The sequence below is a fragment of the Fonticula alba genome (genome assembly GCF_000388065.1).
Source record: "Fonticula alba strain ATCC 38817 unplaced genomic scaffold supercont2.7, whole genome shotgun sequence".
Classification (NCBI taxonomy): domain Eukaryota; order Rotosphaerida; family Fonticulaceae; genus Fonticula; species Fonticula alba.
In genome coordinates, this window is record NW_009242977.1 from 810759 (window position 1) to 824627 (window position 13869).

At 67.7% G+C, this 13869-nt stretch overlaps 3 protein-coding genes across 3 annotated transcripts in view; 1 reads left to right on the forward strand and 2 right to left on the reverse strand.

The window, feature by feature from the left end:
* H696_04380 (hypothetical protein) overlaps positions 1-6579 on the forward strand; it is a 6877-nt gene extending 298 nt beyond the window's left edge. Inside the window, exons 2-14 of the mRNA XM_009498257.1 lie at positions 42-516; positions 623-876; positions 1022-1247; positions 1430-1537; positions 1632-1814; positions 1966-2532; positions 2718-2871; positions 2990-3341; positions 3475-3760; positions 3937-4387; positions 4579-4999; positions 5163-5614; positions 5781-6579. Of these exons, the coding sequence (XP_009496532.1) occupies positions 106-516; positions 623-876; positions 1022-1247; positions 1430-1537; positions 1632-1814; positions 1966-2532; positions 2718-2871; positions 2990-3341; positions 3475-3760; positions 3937-4387; positions 4579-4999; positions 5163-5614; positions 5781-6247 (4332 nt within the window). The 5' untranslated portion in view covers positions 42-105 and the 3' untranslated portion in view covers positions 6248-6579. The remainder of the gene's footprint in view (positions 1-41; positions 517-622; positions 877-1021; positions 1248-1429; positions 1538-1631; positions 1815-1965; positions 2533-2717; positions 2872-2989; positions 3342-3474; positions 3761-3936; positions 4388-4578; positions 5000-5162; positions 5615-5780) is intronic.
* Positions 6580-6820: 241 nt separating this feature from the next.
* On the reverse strand, positions 6821-8312 carry H696_04381 (hypothetical protein). Its single transcript, XM_009498258.1, has one exon. The coding sequence runs from the start codon at positions 7977-7979 to the stop codon at positions 7377-7379; it is 603 nt and encodes a 200-aa protein (XP_009496533.1). The 5' UTR covers positions 7980-8312; the 3' UTR covers positions 6821-7376.
* A 112-nt stretch (positions 8313-8424) lies between these two features.
* On the reverse strand, positions 8425-13848 carry H696_04382 (hypothetical protein; the record flags this gene model as incomplete). The annotated part of the gene is made up of 5 exons (XM_009498259.1): positions 8425-8637; positions 8869-12474; positions 12681-12848; positions 13018-13618; positions 13741-13848. 5 exons carry the CDS (start codon positions 13846-13848, stop codon positions 8522-8524), a joined length of 4599 nt encoding a protein of 1532 aa, XP_009496534.1. The 3' UTR covers positions 8425-8521.
* Positions 13849-13869: the final 21 nt, after the last annotated feature.

The following is a 13869-nucleotide window of genomic DNA, read 5'->3' on the forward strand; positions in this document are numbered from 1 at the left end:
CCCCCCCCCCCCTCCTCCCTCCCCCCGGCATGGTCCCGCAGTCACTCTTCTGCCCTCCCCTCCTAGCCCCGCCCGCGCCTGCCCTTGCTTGCTTGGGCTCGCGACATGGTTCGGCTTTCGCGCAAGAAGATCGACTTCGAGATCCCTCCCGACGCCGACTCGGAACCCGTCACCGACTACCGCGCCTTCGAGCTGGATGCCGGACATCTCTTCGACGACAGTCTCCCCACATCCGCTCCCCTGTCTGCCTCTCCTGCCTCTCCGACGGCTCGCCCCTACGTGGACCCGACCGCGCCGCTGCTCGATTCTGCCACCGGAATGATTGTCTCCTCGGTCGGCTCGATCCAGGGCCGGGATTATGTGACCTCCATCCTGCCACTCAACAATGGGGCCGGCGATGACTCCGGTGACATCGGTGGCGATGGCGGCCCCGGCAACGACCAGGCCCTCACGGCCGATGAGCAGGACCACCTGGCCACCCCGACCCCGCCTCCCTACTCGGTCCTGGTCAATGCCGTGCGTGTCGCTTTTCGGCACGCCCCCCCCCCCTGTCATGTGGCCCCAACTTGCTCACCTCTCGTCTGTCCCCCCCCCCCCCCCCTCCCCCCCTCTCTCCCGGTAGACCTTCCCCTCCTCGTCCAAGCCTCCGTCCAACTACATCCGCACCACGAAGTACACCTTCTTGACGTTCCTGCCGCTGAACCTCTTCTCCCAGTTCAAGCGGTACTACAACCTGTACTTCTTGTTCGCGTCGCTCCTGTCTGTGGCCCTGCCCGAGGCGTCGCCGGTCAGCCCCAGCCTGATGATTCTTCCCCTGTTGATGGTGGTCATTGTGACCATGATCAAGGATGCATTTGAGGATCTGATGCGCTTCTCGTGCGTCGGCATGCGTTTCCCTTTCTTCCTCTTCCCGCTTCGGTCTCCTCGTCTCCCACCCCTCCTCCTCCACCAATGGGGGCCCTTTCCCCCTGTGGGGCTTTGATCTCTGACCTTCGTCCCTCTTCTCACCTCCTCCCGGTAGGTCCGACCGCGCGTCCAACTCGCTGCCGGTGCGGGTGCGCCGCAGCGGCGTCGCCGCCACAGGCAAACGCAGCCTCTCGAGCCAGCACCTTAGCCCGGACGACGACATGTCCGAGGGCTTCCAGATGGTAGCCTCGCGTGACGTTTGTCCCGGAGACATTGTGCTGGTCAAGCGCGACGAGACGATCCCAGCGGACATTGTCATCCTGGCTTCCTCAAATACGGTGGTACGCGTCTACCCATCCGCCTGGTCTCTTTCTGTCCCTTTGGCTTGTCCTTTTTTCCCTCCCTTTGGCCTTTCCTCCTCTCCCCCCCTCCCTTTCCGCATCCTTTCGCGCCCCTCATACTTGATGTCCCATTTGTTCCCGCCTCTCTCTCCCCCCCCCCCTCTCTCTCCGCCTCCCAACAGGAGGGCCACTGCTTCATCCAGACGGCCCAGCTTGATGGTGAGACCAATCTCAAACGCCGACAGGCGGCCCTCCGAGGCGAGACCGTCGGCAAGGACTCCACCAAGTCGGTATGTCAATGGCCTTCGCCATCTCCTCTGTCCACCTGTTGATCGTCGCCCTGCTCCTGGGGGTTCATCCAACTAATACCCCGTCCATGAATAGGACATCCTTTGTTCTGCACGGCGAGATTACGGGCGCATCGATTGCGACGCGCCCAACGCCCACCAATATCACTTCGAGGGGCAGTTGGACTGGATCGTCCGCCAGCAAAGCGTCGGCCTGCAGATGGGTCTCGGCCCGGAGCATGTGGCCCTGCGTGGGGCGGTTCTGAAGAACACCGAGGCGGTGCGTGTCACTTCCATTTGCCCACCTTTCGCCTTGCCGCCCGGCTGTTTCTTTCTACCGCCCCTCCCCCCCCCTCCTGTCTCTCTGGTCCCTCGTCGCCCTTCCTCCCCATCGCTGCTCACACATCTCACACAACACTTCCCGGATACAGATCTACGGCGCTGTGGTCTACGTCGGAGCCGACACCAAGATCATGCGCAACACCATCGCCCCGCAACTGAAGCACTCAACCATGGAGTCCACCATCAACCAGTTGGTCCTGTCGATCTTCGTGCTGAACTTCATCATCCTGGCCTACTCGGCCGCCTCGTCGGCCATCTGGCACAAGAAGCACGGTGTGGCCGCCTGGTACCTGAACTGGACCGCGGCCGATACCAACTCCACGGTCGGTGTGTACCATCTGATCTCGTACTTTGTCATGTGGACCTACCTGGTTCCGATCTCCCTCTTCGTCAGCATGGAAGTGGTGCGCTTCTTCCAGGCGCTCTTCATGCAGTGGGACAAGCAGATGATGTCGCCGGAGATCGGCGGCAGCGGCGGCGACATGGCACGGTCCTCGGAGCTAGCCGGGACCGGGGCCAACCCCTTCGATTCGCCGCCCGCCCTGTCGGCCAGCTCGTCGCAGGATCGCCTGGCCCCGAAGATGATCCCCATGGGCGCCAACAATTCCAATCTCAATGAGGATCTCGGCCAAATCCAGCACATCTTTTCGGACAAGGTGTGTTGCCGACTGGCCTTCCCCGCCCCTCCCCCCCCCCCCCTTCTTCCCTTCTTGCTGCCGCTTTTCCCTGTCAACTGGCTCCCCTGCTTGCCGGCTTTCTCGGGCCCTGCCTGCTTGTGCCTCTGGTCGCCTTTCCTCACCCCGTCGATCTTCCTCCCCCCCCTCCCCCCCGTGCCTGGCAGACCGGCACCCTGACGCAGAACCTGATGCGTGTATATGGCTGGTCGGTCGGGGCACGGACATACGTGGACCCGATCAACCTCCGCGACTCGGGGCTTGGTGATGCCACTGCCAGCACTGCCGCCGATGACCAGCCAAGTGACGCCTCGCGGGACCGTGCGTTCCCCTGTCCGCGTTTTTTTTTCCCTGCCCCTCCCCCCTCCCTCCCCTCCCTGCTTTCTGGTCTTCCTCCTCCCCTGCCTCGATGTCTGACCGCCAGTTGGCTCGTGGCCAGTCCTGTCGCCGAGCGCCCAGCCGCGTGACCTCCTCCGTACGGCCATCCTCTCGGGGACACCCTTCGAGCAGGCGGCCGCCCAGCGCTTTGTCCAAGCGGTGACCCTCTGTGCCGGGGTGGTCTCCTCGGTGGCCGAGGGCGGGTCGATTGACATGGCGCCTCCCCTGGGGCTGGTGGTCGGAAGCCCGCCCAGTGCTTCGCGCGTTCCGCCGGAGTATGCCCATCCCTTGAACTACGATGGCGATTCGCCGGATGAGCTGGCGCTCCTGTCGCACCTCCAGGCGCAGGAGGGCATCCGTCTGTTCACGGTCTCCGAAAAGGAGCGCGTCGTGTCGAGCGATGTCTTCCCCGAGTACGAATGCCGCCCCTCTGTCGCTTTCGCCCCCCCCCCCCCCTTGCCATCCTTCAGCCTCGTGCACCTGCTCTTCCCTTCTCCCTCCCGGTGTCTGACCCTCCTGCCCCCCCTTGCGGCCTCTGCTTCGCAGTGGCTTCCAGCGCTGGACTTTGCACTACACCCTGCCCTTCAGCTCGGCGCGTAAGCGCATGTCTGTCGTCGTCCAGGACCAGTCCACCGGGGAGTACTTCATCTTCTCCAAGGGTGCGGACTCGGTGATCTTTGGCCTTTCGGCCGCGGGGCAGGCCGGCGTGCCGGAGTCCAGCCTCGACACGTTGGACTACCACCCGCGGGGCCTGGCCCTGACGCAGGGGTTCGTGGATGCCTTCGCGTCGACCGGTCTGCGGACACTGGTGTTCGGCTATCGGCTGCTGTCGGTGCGTGTTCCCTCTCCTCTCTCCGTCTCTCCCTCTCTTCACTGGCTGACTGCATCTTTTACACCTCCATGTTCCTTCCTTGCCTCCATCACATTTGCATTGACCATGCACCAATCTTCCCGGACCCATGCCCCCCCCCCCCCCCCCCCCCCCCCCTCTCCCTCCCCCCACTTTAGGCGGATGAGTTCCAGACTTTCAGCGAGGCGCACCAGGCGGCCGAGATGATCGTCGGCTCGGGTGGCGCAGATGCCGGGCTGGCCGATGACGGCACGACTCCTCTCGGGGGTGGCCGTGCCGCGGCCCTGACCCGGGCGTACGCCCTGATCGAGCGGGATTTCCTGATCCTCGGGTCCTCCGCGGTGGAGGATCGCCTGCAAGACAATGTGGCCCAAACCATCGAGCAGCTCCTTGCGGCGGACATCCGCTTCTGGCTGCTGACCGGCGACAAGATGGCCACGTCCATTGCGGTTGGCGTGTCGTGCGGGCTGGTGCAGAACGCCCCTGGGAATGGCACTGCCCCTGGCGTTGCCGGGCCGGCCGACGTCGTGCGCATCAGCGGCGCGCGCACACTGGCCGATTGTCGCCTGAAGCTGGTGGCCATTCTTGACAAGCTGACCCCCTCGACCAGTGCGTATGATGGCCCTGCCCGCCCCCCCCCCCCCCCCTTCCCCCTCCTCCACTCTTCGTCCTCCTCTGCTGCCTTCATTCCGCCCATCGCCCCCCGCGCGCGCCCTTCATCCGGTATGCCCCCGTCTCTGTGGCTCACCCCCCCCCCGCCCCTGCTCCCCCCGCCATCTCGCCTGGACACACCTCCGCAGCCATCGTCGTCGATGGGACCAGTCTCGTGAACATCCTCAAGTATCCGGAGCTGAGTGCGCACTTCCTGCAGGCGGCCAATCTGGCTCGGTCAGTCATCTGCTGCCGGGTGTCCCCGGCACAAAAGGCCGAGGTGGTGGATCTGGTGCGCCGTGAGTCCGGGTCTATCACCCTGTCCATCGGTGATGGCGCCAACGATGTGTCCATGCTGCAGGCGGCACACGTGGGCGTGGGCCTGCGCGGGCGCGAGGGCTCCCAAGCGGCCCGGGCCGCGGACTACACCCTCGGGGAGTTCCAGCACCTGGCGCGGCTGGTCATCATCCATGGTCGGTACTCGCTCATGCGCATGGGCGACCTGGTGACCTTCTCCTTCTACAAGAATGCCGCATTCATCATTGTGGTCTTCTGGTGGGGCTACCAGAGGTACTGAGCTGTCGCTCCTTTCTGCCCTCCCCTCCCCCCCCCCCCTTCATCTCTGTGCCTTGTGGCTTCGCTGTTGCTTGGCCCCGTGTCCTGTGCGGCTTGCCGAATGCTGACCCTCTCCCCCCTCTCCCCCCCCCCCCGGCGCCTCGCCTCTCGCACCCAGTGGCTGGTCCGGCGTGTCGCTCTTCAACGACCGCGTCATGGCCTTGTACAATGTGTTCTACTCGTCCTTCCCGCCCCTGTGCCAGGCCCTCTTCGACTTCGATGTCCAGGAGGGCGTGCTGCTCCGGGTGCCGCGGCTGTACCAGCAGCCGCGTGATGAGAAGATCAACTTCGGCGCGGTGCGCCTGGGCCGGTGGATGTTCGACGGCCTGGCCCAGTCGGGCCTCGTGTACCTGATCATCCTGGGGTCATTGAACTGGCTCGACGGGGCCGACCTCAACTTCGGATCGCTCTCGGTGCTGGCCTCCACCACGGTCATCACGCTGGTCCTGATGCGCCTGGCCATCCGGGTCCGGTCCTGGACCCTGTCCATCTTCTGGGCCTTCTTCTTCAGCCTGGTCCTCTATTACCTGACCATTTGCACGGTGTCGGCGCTGGGGTTCATTTTTGGAGGTCCGTCCGCGGGGGCTGCTCCGTTCGATTGTCCCCCGGGGCGCGGGGGCATCCTCCCTCCTCTTGGTGTCGGGGCCTTGCGCTTTGCTGTGCGCCACTAACATCCGCCCGTTCCGGCTTTCCCCGCGGCCTTTCCGTCTCCGTGCGTGCGCGCCCATGCCTTCAGGCTCGGTCCTGCACCTCTTGTCCAGCCCGTATGCGCACTTGGTCTCGGCGCTGGCCATCACGGCGGCCCTGCTGCCGGCCATCACCTTCGGCGCCTACCGGGCCCTGTTCATGCCGCATGATTCGCAGCTGGCCGTCGAGTCGGCCCATGTGGGCAAGGTCGACCGCCTGGCGGAGGAGTCGGCCCTCGGCCGGGCCAGCCTTTCGCGCAGCTTCAGCTCGACCCTGAATCTGGGCGTGTCGCATGTCGACTCCTTCGGCAATGACGGCGATGACGATGGCCATGCCGGTGGGGCCGGCTCCGGGAGTGCCTATCTTCGCTCGAGCCGGTGGTCTGCCTCGGTGGATGACGCGGCCGGCGGCCTGTCCTCCTCGATTGCCTATACGCAGGTGTCTAACTTTGCCTCGCAGCGCAACTCCTCGGGCAACTACTCGTCCGACGAGTCGCGGCCCCTCCTTCAATATTAGATCCCGCCCCTTTGGCCCTCCCTCCTTTCTCTCTCCCTCTCCCTCTCCCTCTCCCTCTCTCTCTCTCCCTCTCCCTTTCTCCCCTCCCCTGCTTGTGTCCTCCCCTGGCCGGGCTTCTCCCGTCGCCCCAGGAATGCCTGGTGTGCATGCCTTTCGGCGGAGGCGCGCGCGGTGCCGGTCGAGACCCGCCCCACTGCGAACCCTGTCCTTGTCCCGACGGGCACGCGGACGCCCCCCCCCCCCCGGTGCAATCGCCCGATCACACAGGCTCCTACGCCTGCCCGCACGCCTGCGCGCGTGTGTATCACACAAAATATACTCCCCTATCTCCGCCCCGCCCGATCGTTCAAAGGGAGAGAGAAAGAGCTGCCCACGGACCACCGGGTCGGCGATCTTTCCCTCATCTGCCCCCCCCCCCCCCACCGTGGTGTGGATGTATTTCATGTTGGGGCGGCTCGGGGCCCGGGTGCCGGGCCAACGGGGCAGACACTTCCTGCATCTGCGCTCCCCGCCCTCCTCGCCCTTTCACTCGCATCTACGTGTGTTTCTTTCTTTCATCCGTTCTCTCTTCCTCTCTCTCTCTCTCTCTCTCCCTCTTTTTCTCCCCCTCCCCCTCGACCGATGGATCATCGAAGGTCCTTTCTTTTTGATCTGGAGCCGGTGTCCTTTATTCCCCTCGGGGAGGAGGCCGCGGCCGATGCCGGCGACTCGGCTCTCAGCCTCCCGCCGATGACGGGCGAGGACTACCTCCAACGGGTTCGGTGCGTGCCAGTCTCCGATCTTGCCTCGCGGGTGGCTGGCCGTGAATGCCGCCCGGGGATTTCCGTTCGCTGACCTCCTGTGGGTGGGTCTGGGACCGGGCCAGCCGCGAGGCGTCCGAAATGCCGAGCGTCGTGGTGGCCAATGTGACATCCACTTGGACACCGGGCGAGGTGAGCGGCGGGGGATCGGCGGCGCCCCGGCGCCCGGGGGCACCCGCGCGCACCGGCTCCGCAAGCCTGCACCACACCCAACGTGCGGCCATCCGCCACGATTTGCAGTTCACCCGGCCGGACACGGCGGCCCATCTGGCCGACCTGGAGGCGGCCGTGCGCCCGACCGAGGCCGACGGCCCCGATCGGCCGGGGGCCTATGCCGATCGGATCCTCCGCGCCGGTCTTGGCATCCCCTTTCGGGTGTACTTCGCCGGGCGGTATGCTCGCCTGCGGGGGCGCCTGCGTGGCCCCCCGGGCTCCAGTCCGTGGGAGCACCCGCCACTCTTTGTCGAGCCTGTGTCCGCATTCTGGCAGGACATCCAGGCGGCGCCCGGGCAATCGGGCCAGCTGCCGGAGGTGGCGCTGCTCCCGGGGCTGGAGTGCCGGTCGCTGCCGGTTGGCACATATGCCGGGGCGTCCGGGGCACTGGAGCGCTTGGCCGATACACTGGCCATGGCCCCGGGGGCCGATCTCCTGGCCTCCGGGGCTCTGCTCGACCAGGCCCTCTCGCCCGAGAGCCCGGACATGCGCACGGCTCTTCGCCTGGTCCTGGGCCTGGCCCGGTGCGCGCCGTGGCTCTTCCTGGTCCTGGCCCGGGTGGCCGGTCCGTCCCTGGCAGCCGGGGACTTCCTGGACGACCTACTCGAGGAGGGACTCCCCTCGGCAAGTGTCACCGTCGCCACGGCCGCCACGGCCGCCACCACGCTCACCGCCACCACCACTACCACGGCGGAGGTGCGCCAGCGGTGCGCCGGCATCCCGGCAGCCGACCTTCAGCGACATATCTCCCGGCATCAGGCTCTCGGAGTGAACTCGGACGTTCTGTCGGCCGTGCGTCAGGTTGGTCGCCTGGCCGGGGCCGGGCTGCTCCTGTGTCGGGCGCTCGTTCGCCAGCACACCGCGGGGCCGTCAACTGCGCGCGACCTGGCCCCGGTGGTGGAAAACCTCACCCTCCTGAGCGTCATCGTGGTGGACACCTTCGCCCAACGGGACCTCCTGCCAGGGGAAGATGCGCCGGCGGCCTAGCTCCCTCCTCCTCGCCCTGCTCGGCAATAGAATAGCGACCCCTTCCCGATGGCCCGCCATTTCATGCTCCCTGCCCTGTGTGTCTCACATCTATTTTGGACCGGCGCTTGTGGCACATGCACTTCTCCTGCTCTCGAGGTCCATGGCACAGGGGGCTGGCTTGGTGTGTGTGTGTGTGTGGGGGGGGGGGGGGGGGGGGGCGCCTCGCCGGCCGGCCGGCCGGCTACTCGTGCGCCGGGGGGCCGAGCGGGGCCCCCCACACAGCGGGCCAGAGTCACGACATGGCTCCCATGGCGCCGAAGAGCGACCCCATGTCCACATAGCCCAGGGCATTGAGCTCCAGATACCGGCGGACCTCGGCTTGCACAGATCGGATCAGCTCGATGGTGTCTACGGATGGAGGAGGGAAGATCCCAGGAGGAAGGTATCCGACCGATGCCAAGCCGAAGGGGTCAGTAAAAATCCGCGCACACACACAGACAGCAAGGCGACCTCCCCCCCCCCCTCGCCCCGCCCCCGCCGGACGCATGTGTAAAAGGGCGGAAGTGGCATGGAGGGGAGGAGAAGAAAGAAGAGGAGGAGCGGAGGGGGCGGGAAAGGCGGGCAGATGACCCAACATACCCGGCTCGTCCAGCTCATACAGCTCGGTCATGTCCAGGGCGCCGGGCTCGGAGACCCGGTGCGCGCGCTTTTCCGCCTCCATGATGCGGGCGCGATCAAAGAGGAAGTCAAAGTAGTGCAGCTGGTTGTAGAGATCCGTCGACGAGAGCACCGGGGTCAGGGTGCCGGAGCCGCCACAGCCGTTGAGCGCGCGGCAGCGGCGCGCCTCGCCGGCCGCGCCGGACAGGTCCACGGCCGGGGCCCCGCGGACGTGGCGCCCCCGAGCGCCACACTCATCGCACGCATTCCAGCCCTCATAGTACTGGGAAATGGCCCGGCGGATGGCGCGCACCACGCCATTGAAGACCACCGCCCGGGGGAAGATCGCCAGGCAGCCGCCACACCGGAAGCCATTGCGCACGAGGAAGCGCGCATTGGTGGCCGACGTCGACGCCAGCGACAGGTCCCCAGCGGCGCCGCGCTGTCCGGCGGCGGCGGCGGCGGCGGCCGGGTCGATCGGCTCGAAGCGCAAAACCCCCCGGAAGGGCCCAACGCGGGGACAGTGCACGCACGAGAGGAACAGCTGGGGACACTGGCTGAAGCGGTCGGCGTCGGTCGACCCGAAGAGACCGGCCAGGGTGTCGGCCACCGGGTCACTCGCCAGGCCGAAGTACGACGAGCCGAAGCCGCCGCCGGCGCCGGCACCGGCGCCGGCCGAGCGAGCGGGGTCAAAGCGCCGCGCATCCAGCCCCAGACACTCGGCCAGCTGCCCCATGTGCAGGTCTCCGATCGGGGCACACAGCCGCGAGATCGGCGGGAAGATCTGCTGGGAGATGTACCAATCGAAGTCGATCTGCAGCACGCCGCTGCTGAGGCTCACCTCGTCCGGATGGAAGGCGTAGCGCGCGAAGCCGGTGCCGGCCGTCGTGGGCCCCGGCCCGCCGGCCGCCGGCCCCGCCCCGGCGGATGCCTCCTGCAGCATGTCCACCGACTCCGGCGTGCAGATGACATACGGGATGACATCGTTGGCGCGCTGGCTGATGCCGCGCGCGCGCTGGCGCAGGGCCACCATGACGTGCGGGTGGTTCCGCGCGTCGACATACTGCTCCGGTGCCCGGACCAGGGTCTTGTAGATGACAAACTGCGCGGTGTCCACCCGGCCGGCCCGGATGTCGGCATTCCGCGCGCGCACCACATCCAGCACGCGCTGCGCGAAGGACAGGGCGGCGTCCGTGGCGGCCAGCGGGTCGCCGGCGCCGGCCGCTCGCAGGGCCGCCCGCGCCACCGGATCCAAGCCGAAGATGACGTCCAGCACATCGCGCGATAGCTGCCGCGTCAGCATGCACCAGTCGCGCCGGACCATGTCGATGCCCTTGATCTCGAGCTTGGTCTCGAAGCCGGGCATGCCGCCGGCCCCGGCCAGGGTGTTGGCCGCGGCCGGCCCCCCCTCCAGGGCCCGGACCACCGACAGGGCGGCATACTTCTTCTTGCGCAGCAGCAGCAGCCGCGCGAAGATGTTGTCCATGTCCAGCTCGATGTGGCGGAAGCCCTTGTTCACCTCGCGGATGATGTCCGAGGCGGCCCGCCGGGCGGCGGCATACTCATGCGAGTGGGTGTTGATCATGAGCGAGTCCGTGTCGCCGTAGACGACCGTGAAGGATTGCCCCGCCTCGACCAGCTGCACCGTCTGGTTGAGCACGTCACGGCCCTTGGCCGTGATCAGCATGGCCAGCGGCCGGGCAAAGAACCGCGAATGCGCGAACCCCAAACACCCGTACATGGAGTTGGCCGTCAGCTTGAGGGCCTGCTGCCGGAGGTTCAGCTGGTCGTACTCGACCGGCCCGAGGCCCGGGCGCCTCATCTGCCGGCGGACAGCCCCACGCTGGGCAATCAGCGAGGCCAGGATGTCCGGGAGAATGCCCCGGGGGGTGCCCTCGGCCGGGACCGGCGGCAACGCATGCCGGGCCTTGGTGTCGGTGGTGGTCTCGCCATCAGCACCGGTGCCGGGGGAGGCCCCCCCGGAAAACCGGTCCACCGTGGTGAAGCAAATGTTGTACTCCTGGATGATGCTCGGGTAGAGGGAGTTGAAGTCCAGCACCAGGATCATGGTGTCATAGAGGCCGATCTTCGGCTCGAGCACCATGCCACCCTGGTAGGTGGGGCCGCGCTTGCGCTTGGCCGCGGCGTGGGTCCCACCACCGGGCCCCTTCGACCGGCCACCCGCCCGGGCGTCCTCATCGCCCGAGGCATTGTCCTCGCCATCGGACAGGGAGCCCAGCGAGGCGGCCACCGCCTCCACCTCATCCTCGGCATTGAAAATGACCGGGGCAGGGGCCTGGGCCCGGCCGGGCTTCTTGCCCCGGCCGCCGGGCCCGGCCGACCCGCTCCCCCGGCCGCCCTGCCGATCGGGCACGATGTACTTCAGCCCATGGAAGGTGTGCAGCAGGAGGTACTCATTGCGCCCGGCGCGCGAGCCGGCCAGCGTGTTGTTCCACAGGTTGCCGGCGATGGCGGTCAGCTGCCGGCTCAGGGGCAGGTAGCTGAGCTTGAACAGCAGCATGAACACCAGGTGCGCCTCGAAGAGGCTGTGCTGGTGGATGTCCCACACCGAGGCCGCCCGGGCCAGGTAGGCCTCCGCCTCGTCGGCCGGCACCGGGACATAATCGAAGAAGGTCCCCAACTGGCCCTTGGGATCCAGGTAGCTGGAAAGCAGGTGCTCCAGGGTGTAGGACTGCTCGCGCAGGGCATCCCGCGCGGCCAGCTGCGTGTCGCACAGCAGCCGGCCACCGGTCAGCATGCGCTCGTAGAAGGAGCTCAGGGCCCCCTTGCCGAAGGTGTGCGGCCAGTCCCGGCGCCGGAGCCGGCCCAGACGCGACCAGTCCCGTGCCCGAGTGGCCTGCAGCCGATGCAGCAGCGTCTCCAGCGTGCCGCCACTGCCGCCGGGGCCCGCGCCAAAGCCACTGCCCAGCAGCCCATGCCCCAGCAGGACGTCCACATCGATGTGCACCAGCTTCTCCAGGACAAACTCCAGCAGGTCCTTCTCCGAGGCCCGGGCCACGATCCCCGGGCAGGCGGCCACGGCCGCCTGGCCGACTCGGCGGAAGACCGACAAAATGTCGAAGTTGCTGGCGATGGGCCCGTCCAGGGGGGTCGGCGCGTCGGCCGACACCTGCTGGTGCGCGCGCAGCGTCACCCCGAAGATCTCCTTCCCCCGGCCGGTCCGGTCGACCAGCGTCTTGAGGCTGATGCTGACCACCACCAGCGGCGGGGGGCCCGGGGGCGGGTCATTGGCCGCCGCCGGGGGGGCTGGCCAGCCGTGACGTTCCCACCGGGGGGAGACCTTGGCATTCGGTGCGCTCGGGGTGGCCCCGGTGGTGGGGCCCTCGGCGGTGCCGGTGTTCGTGGCGGCCATGGCCCCGGCGTGGATGCCCTTCGGGTTGTCGAGGGAATATTCGTGCCGGCTCCAGGTGACGAAGCGCTCGGCCGGCGTCGCCTCGCAGCCGTAAATCCACAGCCAGCTCGGGCCCTTGAGGCGGTTCTTGACGATGAAGCGCTCCTGGATGCGAGTGTCCGCGCCGAAGACATGCGAGAAGGTGCGTCCCTTGAGGTCGGCCGGCAGGGTCGGGGCTGGGCAGGGTGGCGGGCCAGAGACAGGAGGCGGGGGGAGGAAGGGGGAGGGGGGGGGGGCATGGAGGAAATGGTCAGGCCTGCAGGCGGCGAAGGAAGGCGCCTACTGCCCAGCCCCCCGGGGGCAGCCGGGCCGGGCAAATGGCGCGGCAAGGTGGCAAGAGACAGGAAAAGAAGAGGCGAGGCGCCCCGCGAGCTCGGCGCACCGGTGAACGAGTAGGACACCTTCAAGTATTCGGCCTCACGCGGGATGTGCTCCAGCTCGAAGCCGTACTTCCGGCGGACCGGCTTGGAGGACCACTCGCGGATGCCATGCCGGGCAAAGAGGTCGGCCAGCTCGGCCTCCACCTCCTCCATGCTGTAGGAGGGGCCATCTGCCGGGCAGATGGGGGGTCAAGGACGTCAGAGGCCGGAAGAGGGGACAGTGCGCAGACGAAGAGGCCAAGGGCAGGGCAGGGCGAGGGGGGAGGGGGAGACGCAAAAGGGGGGCAAAAGGAAAAGGAAGGCCTCGCTGCTGCTGCTGCTGCTCACCGGCGGGCGCACCGTCACCATCCTCCGTGCGGGGGAGGAAAAACAGGTTGCGCTCGACATTGCGCACGGCAATGCTGCAGCTCTGGTACTGCGGGCGCTGGTCCGTGCCACCATGGCGGATCTTCCCGCACAGGTAGATGACCCCCGCGTGGTCGATGCAGTCCAGCCAGTAGAAGTGCAGCCAGCCCGGGCTGGCGGGCCCCGGGGCCACGGCGGCCCGGGGGGCGTCCGCCGGCTCTGCCCGCAGGAAGCGGTTGGCATCCGGGAGGGAGCCGGACAGCTGGCTGGTGGCCGGCTGGGATGACGGCCCAGCAGGTGCCATGGGCATGGCCGTGGCCACTTCGCTTTCCAGCTCCAGCAGGGCCGCCTCGTCATCGCTGTCGATGGTGGCGGCGGCGATGGCGGCGGCGCGCTGCGCGGCCACACGCCGATCGGCATCGGCCGCGGCCTGCGCCCGCGCCAGATACGGCGATGGGGCATACCCGGCCCCAGAGCCGAAGGCCGTGAAGGAGGCCGACGTGTCGGACCCGGGCCGCTGCTGCTTCGAGGAGCCGTCCCGGGTGCCGGCGGCCTCGCTGCGGATATTGTCCGCCAGCGAGGCGAGATCCATGTCCTACGGCGGGGGACGCCTTCGGTCAGAGGGGACCCACGGTGCGGGAGGGGCGGCGAGGGAGGGAGGGCGCAGATGCAAGCCAGGCCCATTGGAGGGCCGGAGGACCGATCAAATCCACGTACCAGATCGTCGCCATTCTGGGTGGCGCGCAGGGGCTGGTTGGCGGCGGCCTTGGCGAACATGGTTGTAATGCGGCTCTCGGCCGGGGCGAGGTCCGTCTGGGAGCGCATGGGTGGGAGGGGGGAGGGGGG